The 26,645-nt window shown below is 52.2% G+C and overlaps 1 protein-coding gene across 20 annotated transcripts in view; it reads right to left on the reverse strand.

The window, feature by feature from the left end:
* Nucleotides 1-26,645, reverse strand: part of PIK3CD (phosphatidylinositol-4,5-bisphosphate 3-kinase catalytic subunit delta) — a 77,027-nt gene that overhangs the window by 5,600 nt on the left and 44,782 nt on the right. For 6 of the 20 annotated variants that reach the window (XM_055383851.2, XM_055383847.2, XM_063702910.1 and 3 more), the window contains 18 exons: nt 12,758-12,930; nt 7,543-7,771; nt 7,234-7,463; nt 6,693-6,872; nt 6,204-6,353; nt 5,698-5,787; nt 4,411-4,632; nt 3,305-3,401; nt 3,080-3,210; nt 2,661-2,711; nt 2,413-2,580; nt 2,074-2,195; nt 1,735-1,878; nt 1,462-1,561; nt 1,169-1,347; nt 966-1,078; nt 716-794; nt 31-198 (listed from right to left, as the gene is read on the reverse strand). In XM_055383851.2, the coding sequence (XP_055239826.1) occupies nt 31-198; nt 716-794; nt 966-1,078; nt 1,169-1,347; nt 1,462-1,561; nt 1,735-1,878; nt 2,074-2,195; nt 2,413-2,580; nt 2,661-2,711; nt 3,080-3,210; nt 3,305-3,401; nt 4,411-4,632; nt 5,698-5,787; nt 6,204-6,353; nt 6,693-6,872; nt 7,234-7,463; nt 7,543-7,771; nt 12,758-12,898 (2,594 nt within the window). In that variant the 5' untranslated portion in view covers nt 12,899-12,930. Of the gene's footprint in view, nt 1-30; nt 199-715; nt 795-965; nt 1,079-1,168; nt 1,348-1,461; nt 1,562-1,734; nt 1,879-2,073; nt 2,196-2,412; nt 2,581-2,660; nt 2,712-3,079; nt 3,211-3,304; nt 3,402-4,410; nt 4,633-5,697; nt 5,788-6,203; nt 6,354-6,692; nt 6,873-7,233; nt 7,464-7,542; nt 7,772-12,757; nt 12,931-13,073; nt 13,250-26,645 lie in introns of all 20 variants that reach the window. The other 14 variants (XM_055383883.2, XM_055383854.2, XM_063702903.1 and 11 more) reach the window with 5 other exon arrangements.

A 26,645-nucleotide genomic window follows, 5' to 3' on the forward strand; every position in this document is an offset into this window, starting at 1 on the left:
AGGGAACCTATCCCTGGGCCTGAAACCCACCCCGGGTTCTTGGACTTCAGCCAGTTGAGCAGGGCGTCCTTGTTGAAGGCGGCTGTGGCTGCCATGTTGCTCTTGTTGAGTTGGATGTTGGCGATGGTGTCTGAACGGAGTACCACCTCAATGAGGCCTGTGCGGTCCCCGGTGGGGAGGCAGCCGTAGGGGGTCATCCTAGGCAAGTGGGAAGAGGGACGGGCAAATGGTATGGTCAAGGGCTGTCCCTGAGGCCACTTGAGCCCCAGAAACTCATGGTGCCCCAAAAAGCCACAGAAGATGCTGCTGCCCACATTGCTAAAAAGCAGGTGAGAGATGCTGGCTCCTTGGAGACGCCGGCACCAGCATCTGAGGTGCAGAAAGCACCACAGCTGAGTTCCCATTTGCTTGGAAGAGAACCGGCCAGGGGCCTTGGGAGAAGACGCCACTGCTTCCCAAGATGGGCTGGGGAAGCCAGGGGCACCTGGGCAACTAAAGCAACGAGCAGGGTACATGCTAAGCCTCAGGAGCAGCCTTCACGCATCCTGCTGCCCGCTGCCTCCTGGCCTAGAGTTAAACCACCTCCGGCTCTTCCTAGGAAAGCCCTTTCCCCGGCTGAGATGGTCATGCCACCTTCAACAAGGACCCCTCCAGGGGCACAGACTCCCAGGCCGGGCACAGACACCAAGGGACGATGTGGGGTGGGTGTCCTCACCTCAGGTCCAGCCCCTCCTGCTTCCACAGGACGTCCATGAGCTGGATCATCTGCAGGGTCAGCATGTCCTGCCGGAGGTCTGTGCCGCCAGCCAGTGGGAGGAGAAGCGTGAGTTTCTGGTAGGTTCTCTGCTTCCAGCTACACCCAAGCCCTTAAGTCCCAGGATTCTGTCTTCTCCACCCCCACTCTAGGAGCACCCCAGGACCCCCCAGGGCAGTAGAGGTGGGGTGTGGGGAGGCCAGGCCCTCACCATCCCCATTCTTAAAGATGATGCCCACGCTGCTGCCACTGCCTGCCTCCTCGTTGCTGTACATGATCCACAGGGGCTTCATCTTGGAGTCCATGAAGGTGCACTGCTCCACGCTGCCAGGCCAGAGAGCGGGCAGTCAGCAGGGGCTCCTCTGCCGGCCTCCCAGGGGTGGGAGGAACCCTTGTGGCGGGGCTTGGGCTCACCAGACTTCAGCCAGCAGGGTGCTGGGGTCGAGTGGGGACTGCAGGTGGGAGAGGGCCTCTAGGTAGGCCTCCTGCCGCATGCACAAGTGCATCAGCTCCTTGGTCTGGGGCTTGGGGGTCTTCTGAGAGCTCAGCTTGACGAAGTCATTCAGGGCCTTCAGTTTGCTCAGTGCTTCCCCCTGGTGGGGAGATGGGAGGGCGGCAGTGGGCAGGTCCCAGCCTCGACCCAGCCCTGGGGATTCCCAGACGCTCAGGGCCGCCCCCTGCCCGCCCCCCAGGGCCTTGAGCCTCACCTGCTTCATCAGCACCTTCATGTGGTGGGTGCTGCCCCTGCAGTAGGCCTCCAGGATGAGGCCGAAGCGCAGGGCCACCGACGGCACGTGCATCTCGGAGCTGGAAGCGGAAGGGAGGGCTGAGCCTCACCAGGCAGCACCATGCAGCCCCTCCCGCCCAGCAGGACCTATCGAGGCCAGGACACCCAGGCCTGCTGGAAACGTCCCCAGTGGCCTTCCAGGGAGACTCAGGGGCTGGGATTCCCACAGAACGGCTGGGGCAAGTCCCGCTACCGGAGGTGCCAGAAAAGGAAGTGGCCGATCTTGCGGTTGGCCAGGGCCCGGTCCAGCAGGAATTTGGTCAGCTCGCAGTCCAGGTAGGACTCGTACTTGAGCACCTGCACCAGCTGCAGCAGGTACTGGAACAGCTCATCGTCCCTGCAGGGAAGGAAGGCGCTGGGGCCTGGAGCTCCCCGACTCAGGACAGGAGGGAGCTCCCTCGGCAGCCAGAGGGAGGCCAGGCAGGAGGGAGCAAGCCCACGGGAAGGTTCAGGCCCCACCCAGAGCCCACGTCCCGGCAGCCAGGACACAGCTGCCCTCTGGAGAAGTGGGGAGCGCCCAGCTGGGACTCACGTCAGTTTCCGCAGCGACTTGATGGCGAAGGAGCCTACGTGGCAATCGGGGAAGCTGAAGTCTAGCAGCTCCAGGGCGCTCAGGACGGGCAGCTCCGGCCAGGAGCACAGCAGGTAGAGCATCTGGGGGGAGCCGAGGTCAGGCTTGGGGGCGGCTGGGGTCAGGGTGGAGGTGGTCAGGGCAAGGGTGATGGCCAGCCAGGGTCAGGGTGGTGGGCGGCCAGGGTCAGGGTGAGGGTTGGCCAGGGTGAGGGTGGGGGTTGGCCGGGGTCAGGGTGGTGGGTAGCCAGAGGCTGTGGTCTGCCCCCAGCTCTGCCCCCAGGTGCGCCTCCCCACCCACCTGGGCCACATCCTCATGCTTGTTCCACTTGGTGACCAGCAGCAGCCGGGCTAGCGCCTCCGGGAAGTGCTCCTGGACTTCATGCCGCAGCTTCCACACCAGGTCCTTCTCGTGCTCATACAGCTCCCCAGACCCCCGCCGCTCCAGGATTTCCCGCAGCTGCAGCTGCTGAGGGGTGTGGGCAGTGGTGAGGGCTCCGGTTCCACGCCGGCTCCATGCCCCCCACCCCACACCCCCACCCCACTCACCTCCTCCTCGGTGACATGCACACACTCGCTGTGTCGCCCCAGCTCCAAGATCTGCAACAAACAGCTGCACTCAGCATCCCCAGGGGCCTGGACCAGCCCGGGCAGGACCCCCAGGCCAGGCATTGCCACCCCAATCATCCTTGAGGGGGTGCTGTCCTCTGCATGGAGGCGCATCCACAGCAGCTCTGGCCTCCACTCACGAGATGCCAAGAGCATCCCCCCCGGCAGCTGTGACAACCGAAAATGTCATCAGACTGCGCAGCGTCCCTGCAGGCAAAATGGCCCCTGGGAAGGCCCCAGATATGCCTGGTAGCCCAGCCCCGACATGGCCAGGAAGCACCCTCTGAAGAGCTCCAGGAGCAGGGCCAGGAGAGCTCCGCGCCAGCCCCTCAGCCTCACGCGGCGGGGCCCCCACTGACCTTCTCCAGGGCGGGGTAGTACACGGGGTGCGGGGCCACCTCGGGCAGGCAGATGAGCAGGGCGGCAGCACTATCCGTGTTGGGGTTACTGCGCACAGTGCCCGTGGGGTTCAGCAGCTCGCCCTTCTCATCTGAACACAGGGGCAGATGAAGTTGTAGAGGGGTGACCAGCATCTCTGGGACCCTCACACTCCCAACGCCTCTCCCTCCTGGGCCTGGGCTGACCTGGGACGGAGGGCCACATGTAGAGGCAGCGTTCCCCGGTCTTAAGCTGGTCCTTGTAGTCAAACAGCATGAGGTTGGCCCAGGCAATGGGGCAGTCCTGCAGAAGGACAGGGCAGGTGAGGACAGCCACTCAGGGGCCTCCAGACCCAGCTTCCCTGCCCTCCCCCAGGCACCCCACTCGAGAAGACCCAGAGCCCAGCTAACGTCTCCCAACCAGACCCCTGGGAGACCCTGCTTGGGGAAGGAGAGGAGCCACTTTTTCCTCTTTCCTCTGAGGGCTCCAGTGGTGAAGCCAGCTGACACCTGCTGCGCCCTCCTGTTCCCACCTCACCCCTACTCAGGCTTTTTTTTTTTTTTTTTTGAGACGGAGTCTTGCTCTGTCACCCAGGCTGGAGTGCAGTGGCACGATCTCGGCTCATTGCAACCTCTGCCTTCTTGGTTCAAGCAATTCTCCTGCCTCAGCCTCCCAAGTAGCTGAGATTACAGGCATGCGCCTCCACGCCCGGCTAATTTTTTTGTATTTTTAGTAGAGACAGGGTTTCACCATATTGGCCAGGCTGGTCTCAAACTCCTGACCTTGTAAGCCGACCACCTTAGCCTCCCAAAGTGCTGGGATTACAGGCATGAGCCACCACGCCTGGCCCTCCTGGCTTCTTGAGAAATCCCCAAACAGACGGCACAGCCCCAGAGGCCAGCCCAGCTCAGCTCGGAGTGAGTCAGCTCCGAGGGGAGCCATATCCTGGGACCGTGACTCAGCACCCAGCCACTACGCCTCCCGGCCAGCCGCTGACTCAGGCTTTTCTGCTCCAGGGATGACACTGTGCTTGTCCTTCCATCCCAGGGCACTACCTGCAGGTTCCTGCAGGACCACAGCCCAGGCCAGATATTCTGAGGCCGCATGCACAGGAGCCCAGGAGCCCAGAGTGTCCCTCGAGCAGGGCTGGTGGCCAGACTAGGGTGGGTGAGGAAGCTGGGGTCCACAAGCAATCCCAGGACCCCCGTCCCCAGGCTGCGTGCTTGCCGGGAGGAGAGTGGTGAGTGGCCCAGCAAGGGGCTGTACTGGCTCTCTGGGGCCTGCACCCCTCCCAGCCGGCCCTGGGACCCACCGCCTTCTTGGACTTCTTCTTGGTGGAGCGAGCCTTCTTGGCTTTCTCGATCACGGCGTACAGCGCAAAGCAGAGACGGGCCATGCGGGGCAGGTCGCAGATGTTGATGTCGAACTCCAGCCGCTGCTTCCACACGGGCTCCGAGCACACGCTCACCTCCGAGCTGGACACCGTCTTGCACAGCATCTCGTTGCCGTGGAAAAGCCCGGCCTGCACCACCAGCTGTAGAAGGTGCCGGGATGATGGGTGAGGAGGCAGAGGCCCAGCCCCTCTCCCCTCCCCCTTAAGGTGTCAGTCTCCCCCTTGAATGTCCTCAGGTGGGTCTGAACTCTACTTCCCACGCGAAGGAAGGTGGTGCAGCACAGGGAAGGCCTGAGGGGCATGAGCAGCCCTGGGGTGAGGGAGGGTACCACGGGCTGTGCATGGGTGCCCTGTCTCAGCTACCCCAACTCTGGGGACCTCGGGGCATGTCCATTCCCCACTCCAGGCCTCAGTTTCCCCATCAGGGATCAAGAACTTCAGGGACCCTTGCTCTAACATCCTAGGGCTCCCTGGACTTCTCAGATTCCTATGAGCCCATGTGGGTGGGGAAGGACTTTTCCTGCCACCTGATGTCCGGCCCCTTGCAATTCCACCTGACAACACCACCCTGGAAGTCCCTCTGATCCAATCCCCCTTGATTCCTCCCAGTGGAACCCAGACCTGCCCTGCTTATACGATTTCCCCAGTGAAACACACTCCAGGCAGGAGGGCCAACCTCTGAGGACTCAGGTATCATGTCCAGCAAACAGGACAATAAAACCCATGACTGCAGGCTGTTGCGATGGAGTGTGAAAGTGTGAACAGACAACAGGGAGGTGGGCTCAGCCCCTAGAGGTTGAGGCAGGTGCAGCCCTCACAGGCTGCAGGCACCGCCCTGGTGCCTCCAGGGAGCACCACAGCCCCCAGCCCAGCTGGACCCAGCCCCTCTTCCATGCCCGGCCCTTCCCCCAGCTCTGCGGTCCCGGATCCCTGGGCTGAACCTGGCCCCATAACCTCCACCAAAGTCAAATACCCAGAACGCTGCTTGGCCCAGGTTTCTACGAATCGGCCTCCAGGGCCGGCTGGCCCACCCCCTCCCCACTTCCTGTTTTCAAGCCGCTCACAGCGCCCCAGGCAGGGATGCTGGGTAATGTGGTCAGGTGGCTTTCATGTGATCCCCCTCCTTCCTCTGCTACCCCTCCAGGATACAGCCACCTTGTTTGTGCAAAAAAACAGTGTCTCTCCCACCTATCCCAGGAGCCCCACCTTCATCCGCTCGTCGGCGTTCACTTTGCTGCCCTGGATGAGCTCGATGCGGAACGGCTGCTCCAGGGACCACAGGGACACAGAGGAAGGCTGGGGGCCGGGGAAGCAGGGCTGTTAACACGGCTCAAAGTGCAGCTTGTCTCCCTGGCCTATGGTGAGGCCCGTGACCACTTCGGGGCGGGTGAGAGGGTCACAGGTTTGCGGCCAGGTTTGGGCCTGTCCACAATGCTATCCTTTCCCAGAAAACCTGCCATGCGGGCTCCCCAGGGGGCCCCAACACCCCTGAGCTCTGCAGAGGGGAAGGGCAGCCGGTGAGCCAGGCATGGGGCTGCCCCCCCACCCACGGCAGTCCCACAGGCCCCCAGCCCAGGACGCTGGTCAGCTGTGTTGGTTTCCCCAGCTCTCCATACCAAGGGCCCCTGGACCCATGGCCAGTAGCACATGGAGTTGGACGCCAGGTGGAAAGAAGGGGTGGTTCAGAGGGGAGGCGGAAGGCGCCTTCTCACCTTCTTCGCAGGAATGGGAGGTGGTTTGGCACGCGGTTTCTGGACCTGGGGTGCAGGGTTGCTCTGCTCATCCCGCATGGCGAGGATGGAGGAGGAATGGACCATGGTCAGGTGAGGGGTCAACCCACTGTGCAGGCAGCTGCAGATGTACTGAGACGGTGTGCAGGGTGAGCGGCCGGTGGGGCGGCCCCAACCACTCCCTGGACACCAGGATTCCCAGGACCCCCCAAGCTGCCCACTGCTTGTCCTAGGCCTTGGGAGAGGGGAGGGCTTCCTGCTGGTTTTTCCTGCCCCACCTCCACCTCCCAAGACGGAGCCCCTCCTTGTGCTTTCAGAGAGGGCCAGCCCTACCAGGGGATGCTCTGGCGGTGACCCAAAGGCCTGGCTCAGCAGGCTCAAGGTGCGCCCAAATGTCAGCTCCCCGACTCCCACCCAGGCCCTATCCAGGGCGGCGGGAGCCCAGAGTGCAGAGGGCCTCGGCGGCCTCACCTGGAACTGGCAGAGCGGGTAGCTGCCATACAGGTACTCATGCCTGCCGTTCACCTGCAGCGTGTAGTCTTCTGGCTGCTCCACCAGCGGCTGCCGGAACACCGTGGCCTTCTTCCGCAGGGCACAGGCCATCAGCGCCAGCGGCACATCCTTGGTGGACACCTGGAAGGTGAAGCTTTCCTGTGGGGAGGAGGGAGGTCAGTTCTCTGCCCTCGAGGCCCCCCGGGGTTCTGGGGCACAGGGCAGGGTTGCCTATTTGCCCCCAAGGGCAGGGTCTGGGGAGTTCACAAATGACACTGGGAAATATTTGTTCAAAGAATGAACAAACTGATGCCCAACGCCCCATGCCACTTGGTTATCCTGCCACGTTTAGCTTGCCTGGGGGGACGTTCAGTTGAGCCCCACACATGCACAGACACCTGGCAAACACCATCTGATGCCACTGGGGGAGGGGGGCTTGCAGATGACTGAGGAGTTTCACAGAGGAAGTGCTCCCCATGGACAGAGCAGCCTGGATGCCGCAGGCCACGCATGGGCTCACCTCGCTGCCCTCAAACTTAACGTTGACCAGAAGGGCCCGGTTCGGGAGCCGCAGGGTGCCAGGCCCCCAGGTTCGAGCTGAGGGCTCCAGCTGCAGGGGGAAACTGTACTGCAGCCAGGCCTCCCAGCCCAGCTGCTGCCGGCGGGCGGCCGCCTCCTCGCAGAATTGGCACATCTTGGCGCGAAAGTCGTTCACTTCTGGGTCGCACAAGGAGTCAAACTCGTGGAGGCCTGCGGGGTGGGGAGGGCTGGGTCAGCGGGTGGGGCAGGCAGGGCCAGCCCGGCCACACGGCCCACTCGGCAGAGCTACCTTTGCCGATGAGGAGGCTGATCTGTGAGTTGATGAGCTTCTTCACGCGGTCGCCCTCACGGGCCACCAGGCGCAGGACGGGCAGGAAGGGCTGCACGTCACACAGACGCCGTTGCTCGTCCTCCAACTCTTGCTGCTCCGCTGTCTGGTTGATGCAGGTGAACACATAGGCCTCGGGGCCACTGAGCATGTGGAAGAGCGGCTCATACTGGGCGCGGTGCCACAGCAGCTGGAGGGACAGTCACCGGTCAGCCTCTCCACCCAAGGCAGCCATTGGGAGGTGGGAGGCTGAGGGAGGGTGGAGAGCTGGCCTCCAGCCTGGGGGTCCAAACCTCCCAGAGGGCAGAGGCAGACCCCAAGATCTGCACTCTCTGCAGCCCCCCGGGTGCTGACCATGGGTGGACAGGCTTCTCCACTGATGCCCTTCTGTGGGGGCACCTGGGAGGTGCTGGGATCTGGGGCTGGCACCACGTCCTACAGGCTCCCCTCCCAGAGCGCAGGACCACCCTAGGTCACTCCAGAGACGGGGGGCCATGACCTTCATGCAGCCCAGCTAACTGTCCTGGAGTTCTTCACCTATTTATTTTATTTTTGAGATGGAGTTCCACTCTGTCGCCCAGGTTGGAGTGCAGTGGCGCAATCCTGGCTCACTGCAACCTCCGCTTCCCAGGTTCAAGTGATTCTCTTGCCTCAGCCTCCCGAGTAGCTGGGATTATAGGCATGCACCACCATGCCTGGCTAAATTTTTTGTATTTTTTTTTAGTAGAGATGGGGTTTCGCTACATTGGCCAAGCTGGTCTCAAACTCCTGACCTCAGGTGATCCGCCCGCCTCGGCCTCCCAAAGTGCTGGGATTACAGGTGTGAGCCACTGCGCCTGGCAACCCTGATTTTTAAATGTTGGCAATGAACTCAGAAATATTTAACACAGCAAGGGGGCCCAAAGAGAATTCTCCATGGAGTGTGTGCCCTGGGGTGACGGGCCTCCAGCCCTCCCACAGCAACAAGCAGTTGAAAGGTATTCACCTCTGAGTCACAAAGAAGACGGGAAAGGAGGAAAGTTTCCAGCGTTGCTACCAAGGGCAACGGCTAACTATGGTCTGTCAAGCAGTGGGATGGCGCCAAGCTGTGACAGTCTAGGGACTGTCAAGCAGCTCTATGTGCCGGCCTGGAGGGGTCCAAGGTGTGTCATTAAGTGAGGGGAAAACCCCAAGATACAGAGCAGCAGGTGTGGGTCAAGCCCATTTCCATTAAAAAACAAACAAAAAAACCCCTAATAAACATATCAATTAACATAGACCAGGGGTGAGCAAACCACCCTTTTCCTGGCCAAATCCACCTGCCACCTGGTTAACCCCAAAAAGCCATGCCCCTTCATTTACATATCACTCAGGGCTGCTCCTGTCCTATGGTGGTGGGACTGAACCATCGCAACAGATAACAGAGCCAGCCAGCAACTGCTAAAATATTTACTATCTGGCCCCTGGGATAAATACAAATATGAAGAATTGGGACCAAATCGAGATGTGTATGCTATGCCTCTGCACTGTTTGAATTTTAATAACCCACATGCACAGCTCTGTAAGTGGAAAAATAAGACTGATTTAAAATGACATCTAGGTCAGGTGCGATGGCTTACTCCTGTAATCCCAATACTTTGGGAGGCTGAGGTGGGAGGATCACTTGAGCACAGGAGTTCACGGCCAGCCTGGGCAACATAATAAGACTCCATCTCTACAAAAAATAAAAAATTAGCTGGTTATGGTGGCATGCACCTGTAGTCCCAGCTACTCAGGAGGCTGAGATGGGGGAATCATTTGAGCCCAGGAGGTTGAGGCTGCCATGAGCTGTGATCATGCCACTGCACTACAGCCTGGATGACAGAGCAAGACCCTGTCTCAAAAAAAAAAAAAAAAGTATAAAAATAAAAAACTAAAATGCTATCTATAGCTTGGGCAACATGGCAAGGTCCACCGTTACAAAAATAATAATAATAATAAAAATAAATAAAATTAGCCAGGTGTGGTGGTGCATGCCTGTAGTCCCAGCTACTCAGCAGGCTAAGATGGGAAGATCGCTTGGGCCCAGGATGTCAAGGCTGCAGAGAGCTAGGATTATGCCACTGCATTCCAGCCTGTGCAACAAAGTGAGACCATTCTCAAGCAAAATAAAATACAATGGTATCTATATAAAGTTAATAACATGAATAAGATGTTATACCGTTAACTCAGAAAAAAAGATATGAAAGGTCATAATCAGAATTATTACAAAAAAAACACTGTACGTAGAGGAGAAAACAGGCAATAGCCAAAGTATTCACTGTGGTTTTCTCATATGGCTTGATCAGAGGTAATTTTTTTCCTTTTTCTACTTTTTCTTCTTTTCCTACATTTTATTTATTTTTTGTGTTTGTTTTTGTCTGTTTGTTTGTTTGTTTGTTTATTTTACAGACGGGGTTTCACTCTGTCACCCAGGCTGGAGTGCAGTGGCAAATCATGGCTCACTGCAGCCTCAAACTCCCAGGCTCAAGCGATCCTCCTGCCTCAGCTTCCTAAGTAGCTAGGATCACAGGCACATGCCACCACACAGGCTAATTTTTTTTTTGAGACAGTTTCGCTCTTGTTGCCCAGGCTGGAATGCAATGGCCCACATCTCGGTTCACTGCAACCTCCACCTCCCAGGTTTAAGCAATTCTTCTGCCTCAGCCTCCCGAGTAGCTGGCATTACAGGCATCCACCACCACACCTGGCTAATTTTTTGTATTTTCAGTAGAGATGGGGATTCACCATGTTGGCCAGGCTGGTCTCAAACTCCTGACCTCAGGTGACCTACCCGCTTCCGCCTCCCAAAGTGCTGATAAGAGACGTGAGCCACCATGCTTGGCCCTGGCTAATTTTTTTATTTTTCATTTTCTGTAGAGACAGGGTTTTGTCATGTTGCCCAGGCTGGTCTTGAACTCCTGGGCTCAAGCAATTCTCCTGCCTCAGCCTCCCAAAGTTCTGGGATTATAGGCATGAGCCACCATGCCAGGCCTTTTCCTAAATTGTAATGTGTCCATATTACTCTTCCAATGGAAGGAAAAACAAACTTAATTTTTAAAGACATCTTCCAGGAAGAGAAGAAGAAAAAACTCTCAAAGATGATCCATTACTTCTTTCGTATTTTTTCCCTGCTCCCAATTATAGCTTTTAAAATTCTGGGATAAGGGCCGGGTGCCATGGCTCACGGCTGTAATCCCAGCACTAAGGGAGGCCGAGGTGGGCAGATCACTTGAGGTCAGGAGTTCGAGACCAGCCTGGCCAACATGGTGAAATCCCGTCTCTACTAAAAATACAAAAATTAGCCGGGCATGGTGGCACGTGCCTGTAGTCCCAGCTACTTGGGAGGCTGAAGCAGGAAAATCGCTTGAACCTGGGAGGCAGAGGTTGCAGTGAGCCGAGATCACACCACTGCACTCCAGCTTGGGCAACAGAGTGAAACTCTGTCTCAAAAAATAAAAATAAATAAAAATAAAATAAAATTCTGGGATAAGGTCCTGCCCTCCCACAGCCCAAGGCATGATCCCTCAAGTCCCACGCTTAGTAAGGGGCACAAGCCCTTTAGAAGGTCACAAGACAATATCCATCAAATATCGTCTACATATTTAATCCTTTGACTCAGTAGTCCATCCTGAAGATTATTCAACAAACCAAAATCTCTTTCCAAAGATGCTGTTTACAAAAAATTAGCCGGGCGTGGTGGTGGGCGCCTGTAGTCCCAGCTACTCGGGAGGCTGAGGCAGGAGAATGGCGTGAACCTGGGAGATGGAGCTTGCAGTGAGCCGAGATGGCGCCACTGCACTCCAGCCTGGGCGACAGAGCGGGACTCCATCTTAAAAAAAAAAAAAAAAAAAAAGATGTTGTTTACTATGGCAACAGCTTTAAAGATAAAAGACCTGTAAACCACTTAGGCAGCCATGGATGGAGTGTGGTTTCAAAAATGAAAGGCACATTCTAGCCTGGGCAACATGGTGAAACCCCATCTCCACAAAAAATACACACACGAAAAATTAGTTGGGCGTGATGGCACGTGCCTGTAGTCCCAGCTACTCAGGAGGCTGAGGTAAGAGGCTCACCTAAGCCTGGGGAGATTGAGGCTGCAGTGAGCTGTGATCGCACTACTGCATTCCAGCCTGGGCAATAGAGTGAGACCCCATCTCAAAAAAAAAATGATGGCACAGTCATGAATAGGATGAAAGCCCACTGTGGGAGGCAGCCCCTAATCTCATCTAGTCATGAATAATCGGATAACTGAGTAGAGGGAAACATACACTGTGAAATGGGGAAAGCTGAAATTGGAATAATTGGACGCAACCACAAGTCTCTCAACAACTCATGGACGTGATTTATCTTTTGGGTCGGGCGCGGTGGCTCACACCTGTAATTTCAACACTTTAAGAGGCCGAAGCGGGTGGATCACTTGAGCTCAGGAGTTCAAGAACAGCCAGGCCAACATGGCATAACCCCATCTCTACTAAAAAACACAAAAATTAGCCAGGTGTGGTGGTGCACGCCTATAGTCCCAGCTACTCAGGAGGCTGAGGCACGAGAATTGCTTGAGCCTGGGAGGCTGAGGTTGTAGTCACCTGAGATAATGCCACTGCACTCCAGCCTAGGTGACAGAGCGAGATTGTCTCAAAAAACAAAAACAAAAAAAACCATTATCGGCTGGATGCAGTGGCTCACGCCTGGAATCTCAGCACTTTGGGAGGCGAGGCAGGTGGATCACCTGAGGTCGGGAGTTTGGGACCAGCCTGACCAACACGGAGAAACCCCGTCTCTACTAAAAATACAAAATTAGCCAGGTGTGATGGTGCATGCCTGTAATCCCAGCTACTCAGGAGGCTGAGGCGGAAGAATCTCTTGAACCCAGGAGTTGGAGGTTGCGGTGAGCCGAGATTGCGCCATTGCACACCAGCCTGGGCAATAAGAGCGAAACTCCGTCTCAAAACAAACAAACAAACAAACAAACAAACAAACCATTATTTATCTTTTAAAATTCTCATCTGAGGATCCCAAGTCTGAAAAGCAATGCATCTGTCCATCTGTCTGTCCGTCTATCCATCTGTCTGTCCATCTGTCCATCTGTCTGTCTGTCTGTCTGTCTGTCTATCTGTGTCTCTCTCTCTCTCTCTCTCTCTCTGAGCACCAAGGTCTGAGGACCGGATGGAGGCCATACCTGCTTGATGGTGCTGAGGTTGGCATTGCGGGACACAGGGAAGTTCAGGTAGACCCCTGTGGGCAGCAGGAAGTCAACCACGACGCTCTGATTCTCCTCCTTGGTCCAGAATTCCATGGGGCAGTCCACCCCAGGGGGCATCCTGCGTTGTTACTTCCCAGATGACAGTGGTCCTAAAAATGAAGAAATGGCAAAATGAGTTACCTCAGCTGAGCTGGGTGAGACCTTTGGAAGGGACTCCCTGGAAAACAGTGTGGTCCTTGGACAGCAGGAAGCTCAGGAGTGAGTTCCCGACCTGCGGGTACAAAAAGCTCACCTCCCTCAGGGCCTCGTCCTGCCCAGGGTGGCTTGTGGCTCCTACCACTCTGGGCCACGGCCTCAGCTGCCTCTTCTCCCAGGCAGACACTGCATGTCCTCCCCACAGGAGCACTCACAGCAAATCATCTTTCCTCAGGAACATACACATCCACGAAAGCCAGTCATGGCCACCAGCTGGCACAGAAGGGAGATGGCAGGACAGCTGGTCAGGTGCCCTGAGACCTGAGAGGCCGAAGGCTGCAGTTCTTTGAAATACATTTTTTTTTTTTTTTTGAGCCGGAGTCTTGCTCTGTCACCCAGGCTGGAGTGCAGTGGCGCCACCTCGGCTCACTGCAATCTCTGCCTCCTGGGTTCAAGAGATTCTCCTGCCTCAGCCTCCCAAATAGCTGGAATTACAGGCATGCATTACCACATCTGGCTAATTTTTGTACTTTTGTAGAGAGAGGGTTTCACCATGTTGGCCAGACTGGTCTTGAACTCCTAACTTCAAGTGATCCGCCCACCTCGGCCTCCCAAAGTTCTGGGATCACAGGCATGAGCCACCATACCCAGCTGTGAAATAGATTTTTTTTTTGAAACAGGGTCTCACTCTGTTGCCCCAGCTGGAGTACAGTGGTGCCATCATAGCTCACTGTAACACAAATTCCTAGGTTCAAGCGATGTTCCCATCTCACCCTCCTAAGTAGCTGGGCCTACAGGTGCACACCACTACACCTGGCTAATTTTTTAATTTTTTGTAGAGACAGTCTCACTATATTGCCCAGGCTGGTCTTGACCTCCTGGGTTCAAGGGATCTTCTCACTCTGGCCTCCCAAAGTGCTGGGATTACAGACATGAGCCACCATATCCAGCCTCTCTGAAACTTTCTGACCAGAAACCAAAAGGCTTAAAAATGGCTTTGGTCATCCAATAATTTGTTAAAATATTCCAGTCAGGCCGGGTGCAGTGGCTCACATCTGTAATCCCAGCACTTTGGGAGGCCCAGGCAGGCAGATCACCTGAGGTTAAGAGTTCAAGACCAGCCTGACCAATATGATGAACTGAGCTAGATGAAACCCTGTCTCTACTAAAAATATAAAAATTAGCCGGGCATGGTGGCACATGCCTGTAATCCCAGCTACCCAGGAGGCTGACACAGGAGAATCGCTTGAACCCAGGAGTTGGAGGTTGCAGTGAGCCGAGATCGCACCACTGCACTCCAGCCTGGGTAACAAGAGCGAAACTCTGTCTCAAAAAAAAAAGAAAAAATTTGAATCATACCAAACCCTCCAGTCATACCCACCCCCAGTAACAAAATGTTACAAACACAAAGGACCTGGTGTACCCCCTCTTCCAGGTCCCCTTCTCCCTTCCCCGCCTCTAGCCTACTCCACTACAGGTTAGCAGTACCTGGAGTCTGGTTGTTTATCATTTCCATACATGTTTTTTGTTTTGTTTTGTTTTTTTGAAACAGAGTCTTACTCTGTAGCCCAGGCTGGAATGCAGTGGTGCAATCTCAGCTCTTGGGCTCAAGCGATTCTCCTGCCTCAGCCTCCCGAGTAGCTGGGATTACAGGCGCCTGCCACCACGTCCAACTAATTTTTGTATTTTTAGTAGAGATGGGGGTTTCACCATGTTGGCCAGGTTGGTCTCGAACTCTTGACCTCAAGTGATCCACCTGCCTTGGGCTCCCAAAGTGCTGGGATGACAGGAATGAGCCACTGGGCCCGACATCCATGCATGTTTTTATATTCTTATTATACCAACATGTATCCACATCCAATTCCCGGTACTAGTGCATGCTTTAAATCTGCGCATGGTCAGGCATGGTGGCTTACACCTGCAGTCCCAGCACTTTGGGAGGCTGACACAGGCAGATGACTTGAGGCCAGGAGTTCGAGACCAGCCTGGCCAACATGGCAAAATCCTGTCTCCGCTAAAAATACAAAAATTAGCTGGGTGTGGTGATTCATGCCTGTAATTCCAGCTACTCGGGAGGCTGAGGCATGAGAATCGCTTGAACCCAGGAGGCAGAGGTTGCAGTGAGCAGATTGCGCCACTGCACTCCAGCCTGGATGACAGAGTGAGACTGTCTCAAACAAACAAACAAAAAGCCTGTATGTACACACGGAGTCTTCTGTGACCTGCTTTGGTCACTCATTGTGCTGTTCTTTAGATTTACCCAGGCGGGACCAGGCGCAGTGGCTCATGCCTGTAATCTCAGCACTTTGGGAGGCCGAGGCGAGTGGATCACAAGGTCAGGAGATTGAGACCATCCTGGCTAACACAGTGAAACCCCTTCTCTACTAAAAATACAAAAAAATTAGCTGGGCGTGGTGGTGGGCACCTGTAGTCCCAGCTACTTGGGAGGCTGGGGCAGGAGAATGGCATGAACCCGGGAGGCAGAGCTTGCAGTGAGCCGAGATCGCACCACTGTACTCTAGCCTGGGCGACAGAGCGAGACTCCATCTCAAAAAAAACACAAAATTATAAAAAAAAAAAAAAAATTTACCCAGGCGGATACACACATGGCTTTAGTTCATTCGTTTTATCTCTTGCACAATATTTCATTGTGTAAAGAAGCCACAATTAGAAGAGATCATGTCCTCTGCAAGAACATGGATGGAGCTGGAGGCCATTGTCCTCAGCAAACTAATGTAGGAAAAGAAAACCAAACACTGTATGTTCTCACCTATAGTGGGAGCTAAATGAGAACACATGGACACACAGAGGGGAACAGCACACACAGGGGCCTTAGGGTGGAGGGTGGGAGTCGGGAGAGGATGAGGAAGAATAACTCATGGGTACTAGACTTACCTGGGTGACAACATAATCTGTATGACAAACCCCCACGACACAAGTTTACCTATATAACAAACCTGCAACGTACCCCTGAACTTAAAAGAAAAGTTCAATTAAAAAAAAGAAAAATGTAACACTCAAGGAAAAAAAAAAAAGAAACCACAATTTATTTACCCTCTCTCGTTGGTGAAGATGAAGGCTGGTTTCTACTTTTCTTAGTTACTTTTAACGATGCTACAATGTATGTTCTTGAATCCATCCCCTTGTGCTCATCTGAGAGTGCTGAGTGTTGCCCAAGAGAAAGACAGCGGGAACCACATAGGTAATGTCCAGTTTACCAGAAGCCTCTTTAAAAAGTGTGAAAAGGCTGGGCTCATGGTGGCTCATGCCTGTAATCCCAGTGCTTTGGGAGGCCAAGGTAGGAGGATCACTTGAGGCCAGGAGTTAGAGACCAGCCTGGGCAACATAGTGAGAGCCCATCTCTACAAAAAAAAAAAATTAAAAATTAGCCAAGCATGGTGGAGCGTGCCTGTAGTCGCAGCTACTTGGAAGCTGAGGTGGAAGGATCACTTGAGCCTGGGAGTTTGAGATGCTATGATGGATCACTACACACCAGCTTGGCAATACAGCAAGATCAAGTCTCAAAAAAAAAGAAAAAAGTAAAAAAAAAGAAATCAAAAAAAGCTAAAAACAGTGAAAAGGGACAGATAAAATGAAGTTTCATTATGTATTTTATTTAACCCAATATAGCCAAAAGATCGTCATTTTAACACACAATCAATAGAGAAAATTACTAACGAGATATTTTGACATTTATTTTGGTATCGAGTCTTTGAAATCTGGTGTGTGTTTTACATTTGGTGTGTACTGCAATTTCATTTCTAGATTATCATCAGAAATACTTGATCTGAATGTAGATTTTATACAATCTACAGGTGAAAGGTAGGTTCACAGACCCAGGTTTTTGTTGTTTTTTTCTGTTGAGACAGGGTCTCACTCTGTTGCCCAGGCTGGAGTACAGTGGCACAATCATAGCTCACTGCACCCTCCAACTCCTGGGCTCAAGCGATCCTCCAGCCTCAGCCTCCTGAGTGGCTGAGACGACAGGCTTGTGCCACCATGCCCTGCTTTTTTTTTTTTTTTTTTGAGGTACAGGGTCTTGCTATGTTGCCCAGGTTGGTCTCGAACTCCTGGGCTCAAGTGATCCTCCCACCTCGGCCTCTCTAAGTGCTGGCATTACAGGTGTGAGCTCCTAGCCAGACCCAGTTTGTTCTAAACACACTTAAGGCTGGTTGCAGTGGCTCATGCCTGTAATCCCAGCACTTTGGGAGGCCAAAGCAGGTGGATTGCTTGAGTTTGAGACCAGCCTGAGCAACATGGCAAAACTCTGTCTCTACCAAAAATACAAAAAAAAAAAAAAAAAAAATTCCAATAAATGAATCAACAGCAATTTTAAATTAAATTCAATGTTTTAAAATTCCATTCCTCACACTGTCCACATTTCAAGTGCTCAAGAGTCACACGTGGCATAACTTACGATCGGTATAACCACACCATTAACTTTACCAAATATCACCACACTGTCCTCAAGATGGTTGGTGCCCGTCAGCAATCTCAGAACTGTGGTATGGAGATCAATCTCCAGATATTGGTCAACAGTTGGTATTGTCAAATTTACTCATTTTCGCCAATCTGATGTGAATGAAATTATCTCTTGTTTTAATTTGCATTTCCCTGATTTTCCATAAAACCTTTATTTTCTACAAATAGCCTACTAACTATAACCTTTGCCCATTTTCCTGTGGGGTTACTTACTCTTTTTTAATGCTTTGTAGGATTTCTTTATATCTTCTAGATTCCATTCCTTTGTTGGTTGAATGAGTGGGAAATATTTTCTAATCTGAGTCATCTTTTTGCTTTGCTTATGGTGTCTTTTTGGTGAGTAGAAGGTTTTTTGTTGTTGCTGTTTTGTTTTGTTTTAGGAGACAGGGTCTCACTCTGTCATCCAGGCTGGAGCGCAGTGGCGCAATCACAGCTCACTGCAGCCTCAACCTCCCAGGCTCAGGTGATCCTCCCAACCTCAGGCTCCCAGGTAGCTGGGACTACAGGCGTGTGCCACTACACCCTTTTTTCTTCCTTTTTTTTTTTTTTTGGTATTTTTAATAGAGACTTTAAAAAAATATATGTTTTTAGTAGAGACTGGTCCCAAACTCCTGGGCTCAAGTGATCCACTGGCCTCAGTATCCCAAAGTGCTGGGATTACAAGCGTGAGCCATCATGCCCAGCCTGGTGAGTAGAAGTTTTTAGTGTTGATGCGGTCAAATTATCAATCTTTGCCTTTATGATTTATGATTTTTATTCTTTAAGAAAAGACTTCTCTACTTAAAGATCACATTCTCTTGGATTTAAAAGACTTGTAAAAACAGTTGAAAAGAAATATTTGGTTGAAGGCAGGTGCTGATTGGGTGGCAGCGCCGGCTGGGCCCAGGCCTCACCGTCAGCTGGACCCCAGCTGCCCTGAGGAGCGAGAGCTGCACATCTCTAGGCGCTGCCACTGCTGGTCGCCACTTCCTCCAATTGCAAAACCACATCCTACTTTGGGTTCCTCTTGCTGAGAATGGCCAAGCCAAAGTCTTCCTTTTGTTTCAAAACTTGGGGGACCGGCTGGGCGTGGTGGCTCACGCCTGTAATCCCAGCACTTTGGGAGGCTGAGGCCAGTGGATCACTTTGAGCTCAGGCATTGGTGACCAGCCTGCGAAACATGGCAAAACCCTGTCTCTACACAAAATACGAAAATTAGCCGGGCATGGTGGCTCATGCCTGTAGTCCTGGCCACTTGGGAGGCTGAGGCTGGAGGATTGCTTGAGCCAGGGAAGTGGAGGTTGCAGTTAGCTGAGATCGTGCCACTGCACTCCAGCCTGGGCAATAGAGTGAGACCCTGTCTCAAAAACAAAACAAAACAAAACAAAGCAAAACAAAAAAACAACTTGGGAGAGAGTCAGGAATCCTGGAGAATCCACTTATGATATGAAATGGGCTTTGACCATGCTTGGAAAGTCAGGGGCATCTTTGGCCACTCAGTCTGGTGAGGCCCAAGATGAGCACATGAGGCATGAGCTCCCAGGGACTCCAACCCACAGCCTGGGTTCCAGGAAAATACACCCCTCACTCTCCTGCCCCTTAGCACTCTGGAAATGAAGTCTTCAACTACACCTTACCTAAATGGGATGTAGGGAAATACTTTCACAGAAAACCTCATTCCTAATAGAGAAAGTATCAGACTGGTCTGCACAGGACATCAAATGCCAGGTCCTGTCACCAGTGAGACAGGACAGGAGAAAATGGAAGTGCCTTCCGTCTCTCTGGGCCAAGAACCTCTCTCTAGCACAGTGGCCAACCAGCCCTAACTCTTCCCTGAATGAAGCCGAGAACCATAGCTCTCTGATATGTACAGGACAGAGATGCCAGTGAGTACAGGGACTTCAGAAATGCCCCAAGAATGCAAACCAGTACAACTGCTTTGGAAAACTGTTTGACAATATCTACTAAAGTTGAACATGCCTATGCCCTAGGACCCAGCAATTCCGCTCCAAAGTATACACCCCAGAGAAACGCAAATACATGTATATTTATCAAAAGACACAGGCAAGAGTGTCTATGGCATCACTATTCATGATGGCTCCAAAGTGGAAACTTCCCAAATGCACATCAACAGAATGGGGAATGGCAAAATAATGTGTGATACTCTCTCTGAGCAGAATGTTATATAGCAATGAGAATGAGCAGTCTACAAGTCCACACAACAGTATCAATGACTCTCACACACATAAAGCTGGGCAAAAGCAGCTGCCCACAAAAAAAAATGTGCTCATGATTCCAACTGTACAAAGAAACAAACACAGGCAGAATTAATAAATCTATGGTGGCAAAAGAAATAGGGGTTACCCCAGGTTTGGGGGAGTGACTAGAAGGGCGCATGGGAGGTTTCTGGGTGCTAGTAACTTTATGTTTTGTTTTGTTTTGTTTTTAATCTGGGAGCTGGGGACTTCTCAAAAACTCAACACACTCAGTCCAAGTGGTTCGGATAAGCTGACTTCACCCCTAGCTCCCTGGATAGCTTGAGACTCAGACACAGCCAATCAGGGGCCTGAGTTTGCCCAGGCCATGGGGATTGGCTTGGAGGTGGGAATGAGACTTAGGCCCAGCCAATCACTACACGTTATCTCCCTGACTATAGGATTCCAGGATGGCCATATGACTATCAAGTCAGTCCAGTGGGTTTTGACATCTAGGCTTCTCTGGGACTTCTTCTTGGGGTAGCAGAAACGACAGACTGTCTACCTAGAGCTGCTAGCAACTGTTTGCTGTCTTTAGGGGCAGAACTTGAGAAGAGACCAACACAGAGGAAAGTGGGGCTAAAGCAGACAGTACAAGCCTGGGTCCTGAGGACGAACTTTGATTCCCTGGATCCAGCCATGCCTGAAGCTACAGTCTATCCCTGGACTCTTCAGTCTCATCAGCCTTTTTTCTTTTTTAACTTACAGCAGTTTGAGCTGAGTTTTTGGCCGCTTACAGCTAAAAACATCTATTTTCATTACTGCAGCTGCACTTCCATTTTTAGAAGCTTCTAGTGTTTAGAAAGTTCTTTCCCTGACCGGGCACGGTGGCTCATGCCTGTAATCCCAGCACTTTGGGAGGCTGAGGCAGGTGGATCACTTGAAGTCAGGAGTTCGAGACCAGCCTGACCAACATGGTGAAACCCCGTCTCTACTAAAAATACAAAAATTAGCCGGGCATGGTGGCACATGCCTGTAATCCCAGCTACTCGGGAGGCTGAGGCAGGAGAATCGCTTGAACCCAGGAGGCGGAGTTTGCAGTGGGCCGAGATGGCGCCACTGCACTCCAGCCTGGGCAGCAAGAGCAAAACTCTGTCTCAAAAAAAAAAAAAAAAAAAAAAAAAAAGGAAAGAAAGTTCTTTCCTTGGAAGTGGACCTGCCTCTAAGAGTCAAACTCCGATCTCTGTGCTGCCATCTAGAGGCACACAGAGGAGTCCACAGGACCACTGAATGGCAGCCCCATCAGGCCCTAAGGCATCTCTCTTCAGCCCAGGCATTCCCAAAACCACTCAATGTTCTCCCTGTGATACAGTTTTTAGACCCTTTTGCCACAGTTTGGTACTCCAAGCTAACAAGATGCTCCAGGGCAGCACCTTGGGAGGCCAAGGCAGGTAGATCACCTGAGGTCAGGAGTTCGAGTCCAGCCTGGCCAACATGGTGAAACCCCGTCTCTACTAAAAATACAAAAATTAGCCAGGCATGGTGGTTCTTGCCTGTAATCCCAGCTACTCGGGAGGCTGAGGCAGGAGACTCGCTTGAACCCAGGTGGCAGAGGTTGCAGTGAGCCAAGATCGCACCACTGCACTTCAGCCTGGGCAACAGAGTGAGACTCCATCTCAAAAAAAAAAAACCCCAAAAAAACAAAAACAAGATGCTACAGACAGGGCCTGGCAGGTTGAGCCGTAGAAGAATGTTCTGGGCACCGGGCTCCTATTTGCTTAGCCTGAGAGCATTTCATGCTCCCCTACTCTCACCCCAAGGCAGATTTTTGGTGGCCACATCATGAACTCATTGGCTGCCAGCCCTCCAGGGATTTTTCACAGTAAGCCAGGTTCTCCCTGCCTGTACAGGAACATGAATTTCCTGATCTAAATGAAGGAATTCACAATTATCCTTGGTAGTTTCATCTTGTGAACATAATTGGCTCTCATATCTTATTGAATTTTTTTTTTTTTTTTTTTGAGACAGAGTCTTGCTCTGTCGCCCAGGCTGGAGTGCAGTGGCACAATCTCCGCTCACTGCAACCCCCGCCTCCCAGGTTCAAGCAATTCTCCTGCCTCAGCCTCCTAAGTGGAATTACAGGTGTCTGCCACTGTGCCTGGCTGATTTTTTGTATTTTTAGTAGAGACAGGGTTTTGCCATGTTGGCCAGGCTGGTCCTGAACCCCTGACCTCAGGTGATCTGCCTGCCTCGGCCTCCCAAAGTGCTGGGATTACAGGCGTGAGCCACCGCGCCTGGCTTTGATTTTATGTTTTGTCTCCATCATTCAGTCCGAGGTAGATTCATTTATCCCACCAGTATCTATGGAGCCTGATTAAGTGCCAGAAATTACACGAGGTGCAGAGGATCTCGTGGGAAAGGGACTCAAGTCTTCCAGAACTGGCCACTACAGCTGAAGCAGGGGGTGGTGGGCACGGAGGGGAGGGTGTGGCATGAGCAAGTTGAAGACTTCAACTGGGCTGGGTCTTGCAGAGCCTTCAGAACAAGGGCTGGCACCTGGGGCTTGCGCTGAGCAGATGGACAGCCCTGGAGGATTTTAGGTGAGGGAGTGAGGGATGCGATTTTCATCCACAACTATGCTGCTGGCTGCGGTGTGGAAGGACTGCGGAGAAGCAGGGAGGAAGGGGAGTAGCGGGCAGGGGAAGGAGGCCGGTGCCACTAATGACAGTGGCTTGACCCAGAAGGAGACAGCACTGGAGAGCAACGGAATCCAGACATACTTAAATCAGAGGGACCCTTGGGGGACGGTGCAGGAGGAAGTGAGGACGACAGCCAGGTTTGGGCTTGGGAGATGGGAGTGGTGGTGGGAATTTACTGAGACAGGAAAGGAAGAGATTTCTGGTGGGATAAGACAGCCGGAGCCCCATTTTAGACCAAATGAATCTCAGCTGCTTAATGAATAGCCACGTAAAGACCGCCAGGGGCAAACTCTCCAGGTGGGAGGGCGGGGGACAGATCTGTGGAGTCAGCAGGCTACAGACAGATGTGGAGCCGGGGGGCAGGTGAGACGGCCTAGACACAGAGCGGGGAGCTGGGGTCGCGTCACCCAGTGATGGACGGTGACCAATCCCTCCTCACTGACTCATCCAGAATCCTGAGGCATGAGTTGTGTCCACATCTAAGTCACTCATAAAATATCCAAGGAAACAGGATAAAAACACAATTCCTTTCACCTTCCCACCTCCTGGCCAGCATGATCCACAGAAACAGCTGTGCAAAGCGGAGCCCTCCCGCACATGGGGTTCTGGCCAGGACACCACGCCACCCTTACAGTCTGTCCTGAAATGTTCTCCTTGGTGCTGTTTCTGGAGCCCAAGGTGGAAGAACGGCGTCCCAGCTGTGAACGTCTGAGGGATCTGACCTCAGCTACTGGGAGGCTGAGCCACGAGAATCACTTGAACCTGGGAGGGGGAAGCTGCAATGAGCCAAGATCACACCACTGCACTCCAGCCTGGGCAAGAGTGAGACTCTGTCTCAAAAATCAATAAATAAATATTTAAAAATTAAATACAAAGTTAAAAAGAAAACAAATAGATAAACAAGATGCTTCAGGTAGTAAAAGCACTGGAATATAATAAAAAGGGGCTTGCAGGCAGCGTTTCCTTTGGATGGTGGGTAAGGGAAGGGTCCTCGGGTGAGATCATTCTGAAGTTGAGGCTCAAGTGAGAGAAGGATCCAGCAAAAATCCACAAAATAGGGTTCCGGGCAGTGGGGACAGAAAGTGCAAAGGCCTGGGCCGGGGGCGGTGGCTCACGCCTGTAATCCCAGCACTTTGGGAGGCCGAGGCGGGCAAATCACTTGAGGCCAAGAGTTCAAGACCAGCCTGGCCCACACGGTGAAACCCTGACTCTATTTAAAAAATACAAAAACATTAGCCAGGCGTGGTGGCACACACCTATAATCCCAAGTAGGCTGAGGCAGGAGAATCCTTGAGCCTGGGAGACAGAGGTTGCAGTGGGCCAAGATTGCGCCATTGCACTCCGGCCTGGACAATAAGAGTGAAACTCCATCTCAAAAAAAAAAAAGAAAAAAAAAGAAAGTACAAAGGCCCTGAGGCAGGAGGCAGGTGCCTGAAGTCAAGGGCGTGACTGGGAGAGGGTGACTGGGAGAGACGGTGAGTCTGACCCTGCAGGGCCCTGTAGCCATGGTGAGGAGTCCAGTATCATTACAAGGAGAAATCACTGGAGGGTTTTAAGCAGAGGACTGAGGCGGCCTGATTTTATGCTTTATAAAGATGGCTTTGGCTGCTGTGGGAAAATGGAAGGGAGCGAGGCCAGAATGGAAGTAGGAAAGCAATGAGGAGACGTGTGCAGGACATGTACAGCAAGAGCTGGCAGGGCTGGGTTGATGAGGGGAAGTGCTGGGCTCACATGCCCCGAAATGCCCGAACTCATCCCAGCAGCCTACTCTTTTTTTGGCAGGGTTCGCAGAGAGGGTCTCATTCTATCACCCTGGCTGGAGTACAGTGTCATCGTCATAGCTCACTGTAGCCTTGACCTCGTAAGCTCAAGAGATCCTCTTGCCTCAGCCTCCCAAGTAGCTGGGAAGATGACACAAATCACTGCACTGTGCATCACTGTGCAGAGCTTTGTTTATTTATTTATTTATTTTGTGGGGGGCGGGGCCTCCCTATGTTGCCCAGGCTGGTCTCAAACTCCTGGGCTCAAGTAATCCTCCTGCATCGGCTTCTGAAAGTGTTGGGATCACAAGCATGAGCCACCATACCTGGCCTCCGCAACAAAGATTTCTGACCTCTACTGCTGCCATCAGAAAAAAGCTAACTACCCTGAAAAAAAATGCTATCCCACCATCTCATCATCATCCTAGGTCACGGCCCACCAGGGAGGCCACAGGCCTGCACCCAGGTGGAGGCCTCAGATACTACACAACAAAATCAAGAGAAAGAAACATCCACGGTCTCAGACCTGGTAACTTTGGGAATTTGGGAATTATCCTAAAGAAGCAATTCAAAAGTCAAAAAAGCTATATACACAAAGATATTCAATGTGGTATTGTTTGTGAAAGTGATAAGGAAATGGCTAAATGATGCATTAACTCAATGAAACTGAATGCAGTCATCAAAATGACACCTGGGCACACTACACAACACTGCAAATATTCCACACATTAAGTGCACAGACATTTATCACTGCGACATATGCTTGTTGATAAAGCATTTTAGAAAGCATAGAAAGGCCAGCCATGGTGGCTCACGCCTGTAATCCCAGCACTTTGGGAGGCTGAGGCAGGTGGATCACCTGAGGTTGGGAGTTCGAGACCAGCCTGACCAACGTGGTGAAACCCCGTCTCTACTAAAAACACAAAATTAGTTGGGCGTGGTGGCGCATGCCTATAATCCCAGCTACTTGGGAAGGTGAGGCAGGAGAATCGCTTGAACCTGGGAGGCGGAGGTTACAGCGAGCCGAGATCGTGCCATTGCACACCAGCCTGGGCAACAAGAGCGAAACTCCGTCTCAAAAAAAAAGCATAGAAAAAATGAAATGTTATGAATGAATATGGATGTCATAATAACTTTATTATTTTAATTTCTAGGAAAGTTATACAAGTACGTGGTTTTCTTTCTTTTTTCTTCTTCTTCTTTTTTGAGACAAGGTCTGGCTGTGTTTCCCAGGCTGGAGTGCAGTGGTGCAATCTCGGCTCACTGCAGCCTCCACGTCCCAGGCTCAAGCCATCCTCTCATCACAGCTCCCAAATAGCTAGGACTACAGGTGCACACCACCACACCCAGATACTCCTTTGCATTTTTAATAGAGATATAGTTTTGCCATGTTGCTCAGGCTGATCTTGAACTCCTGACTTCAAGTGCTCCACCCGCCTCAGTCTCCCAAAGTGCCAGGATACAGGTGTGAGCCACCGCGCTCAGCACTTTTTTTTTGTTTTAGAGACAGGGTCTCACTTTCTTGCCCGTGCTACAGTGCAGTGGCGTGATCATGACTCACTGCAGCCTTGAACTCCTGAGCTCAAGTGATCCTCTCACCTCAGCATCCCCAGCAGCTGGGACTACAGGTGCACACCACATACCCAGCTAATTAAAAAAAAACTTTTTTTTTTTTTAAATAATAATGAAATACAATTTTGTTGTCTTGAGATAGGTTCTCACTATGTTGCCCAGGCTGGTCTCAAACTCCAGGGCTCAAGCAATCTTTCCATGTTGGCCTCCCAAAGTCCTGGGATTACAGGCGTGAGCCACCACCGTGCCTGGCCACAAGTCCATGATTTTTAAAATTAATTAAAACTAAAACTCTTACAGTACGAAGTAGCAGTCCTCCGACCTCCACTTCCACATATATGCCACACCCAATAAATTTCAGTTGCTTAAGTATTTATCTCTATATTTCCATTTTTTATTTAAAATTTTTGTGTGTTTTTATACCTCAGGCAAAATTTTTAAAAAATCTTTTATGAAAATAGAGACAGGGTCTTGCTATGTTGCCCAGGCTAGTCTTGAACTCCTGGGCTCAAGTGATCCCCCCACATCAGCCTCCCAAAGTGCTAGGATTACACGGATGAGCCACTGTGCTCAGCCTACAATTTTTTTTTTTTTTTTTTTTTTTTGAGACAGGATCTCACTCTGTCCCCTAGGCTGGAGTGCAGTGTCACAATTACAGCTCACTGCAATCTCCGCCTCCTCAGTAACTGGGACTACAGGTATGCACCACCACACTTGGCTAATTTTTAAATTTTTTGTAGAGACAAGGTCTCAGTACATTGCCCAGGCTGGATGCAAACTCCTGGGCTCAGGCGATCCTCCTGCCTTGGCTTCCCAAAGTGCTGTGATTACAAGGCATGAGCCACCATGCCTGACCCTGATATTTCTAAATAACAGTTTTATGGTAATATTTCTTGGTTTTCAACTTTCAACTTATTTTTTTCTTCTCTTTTTTTTTTTTGGGACAGGGTCTCATCCAGGCTGAGTACAGTGGTGAAATCCT

Source organism: Gorilla gorilla, chromosome 1 (assembly GCF_029281585.2).
Source record: "Gorilla gorilla gorilla isolate KB3781 chromosome 1, NHGRI_mGorGor1-v2.1_pri, whole genome shotgun sequence".
Classification (NCBI taxonomy): domain Eukaryota; kingdom Metazoa; phylum Chordata; class Mammalia; order Primates; family Hominidae; genus Gorilla; species Gorilla gorilla.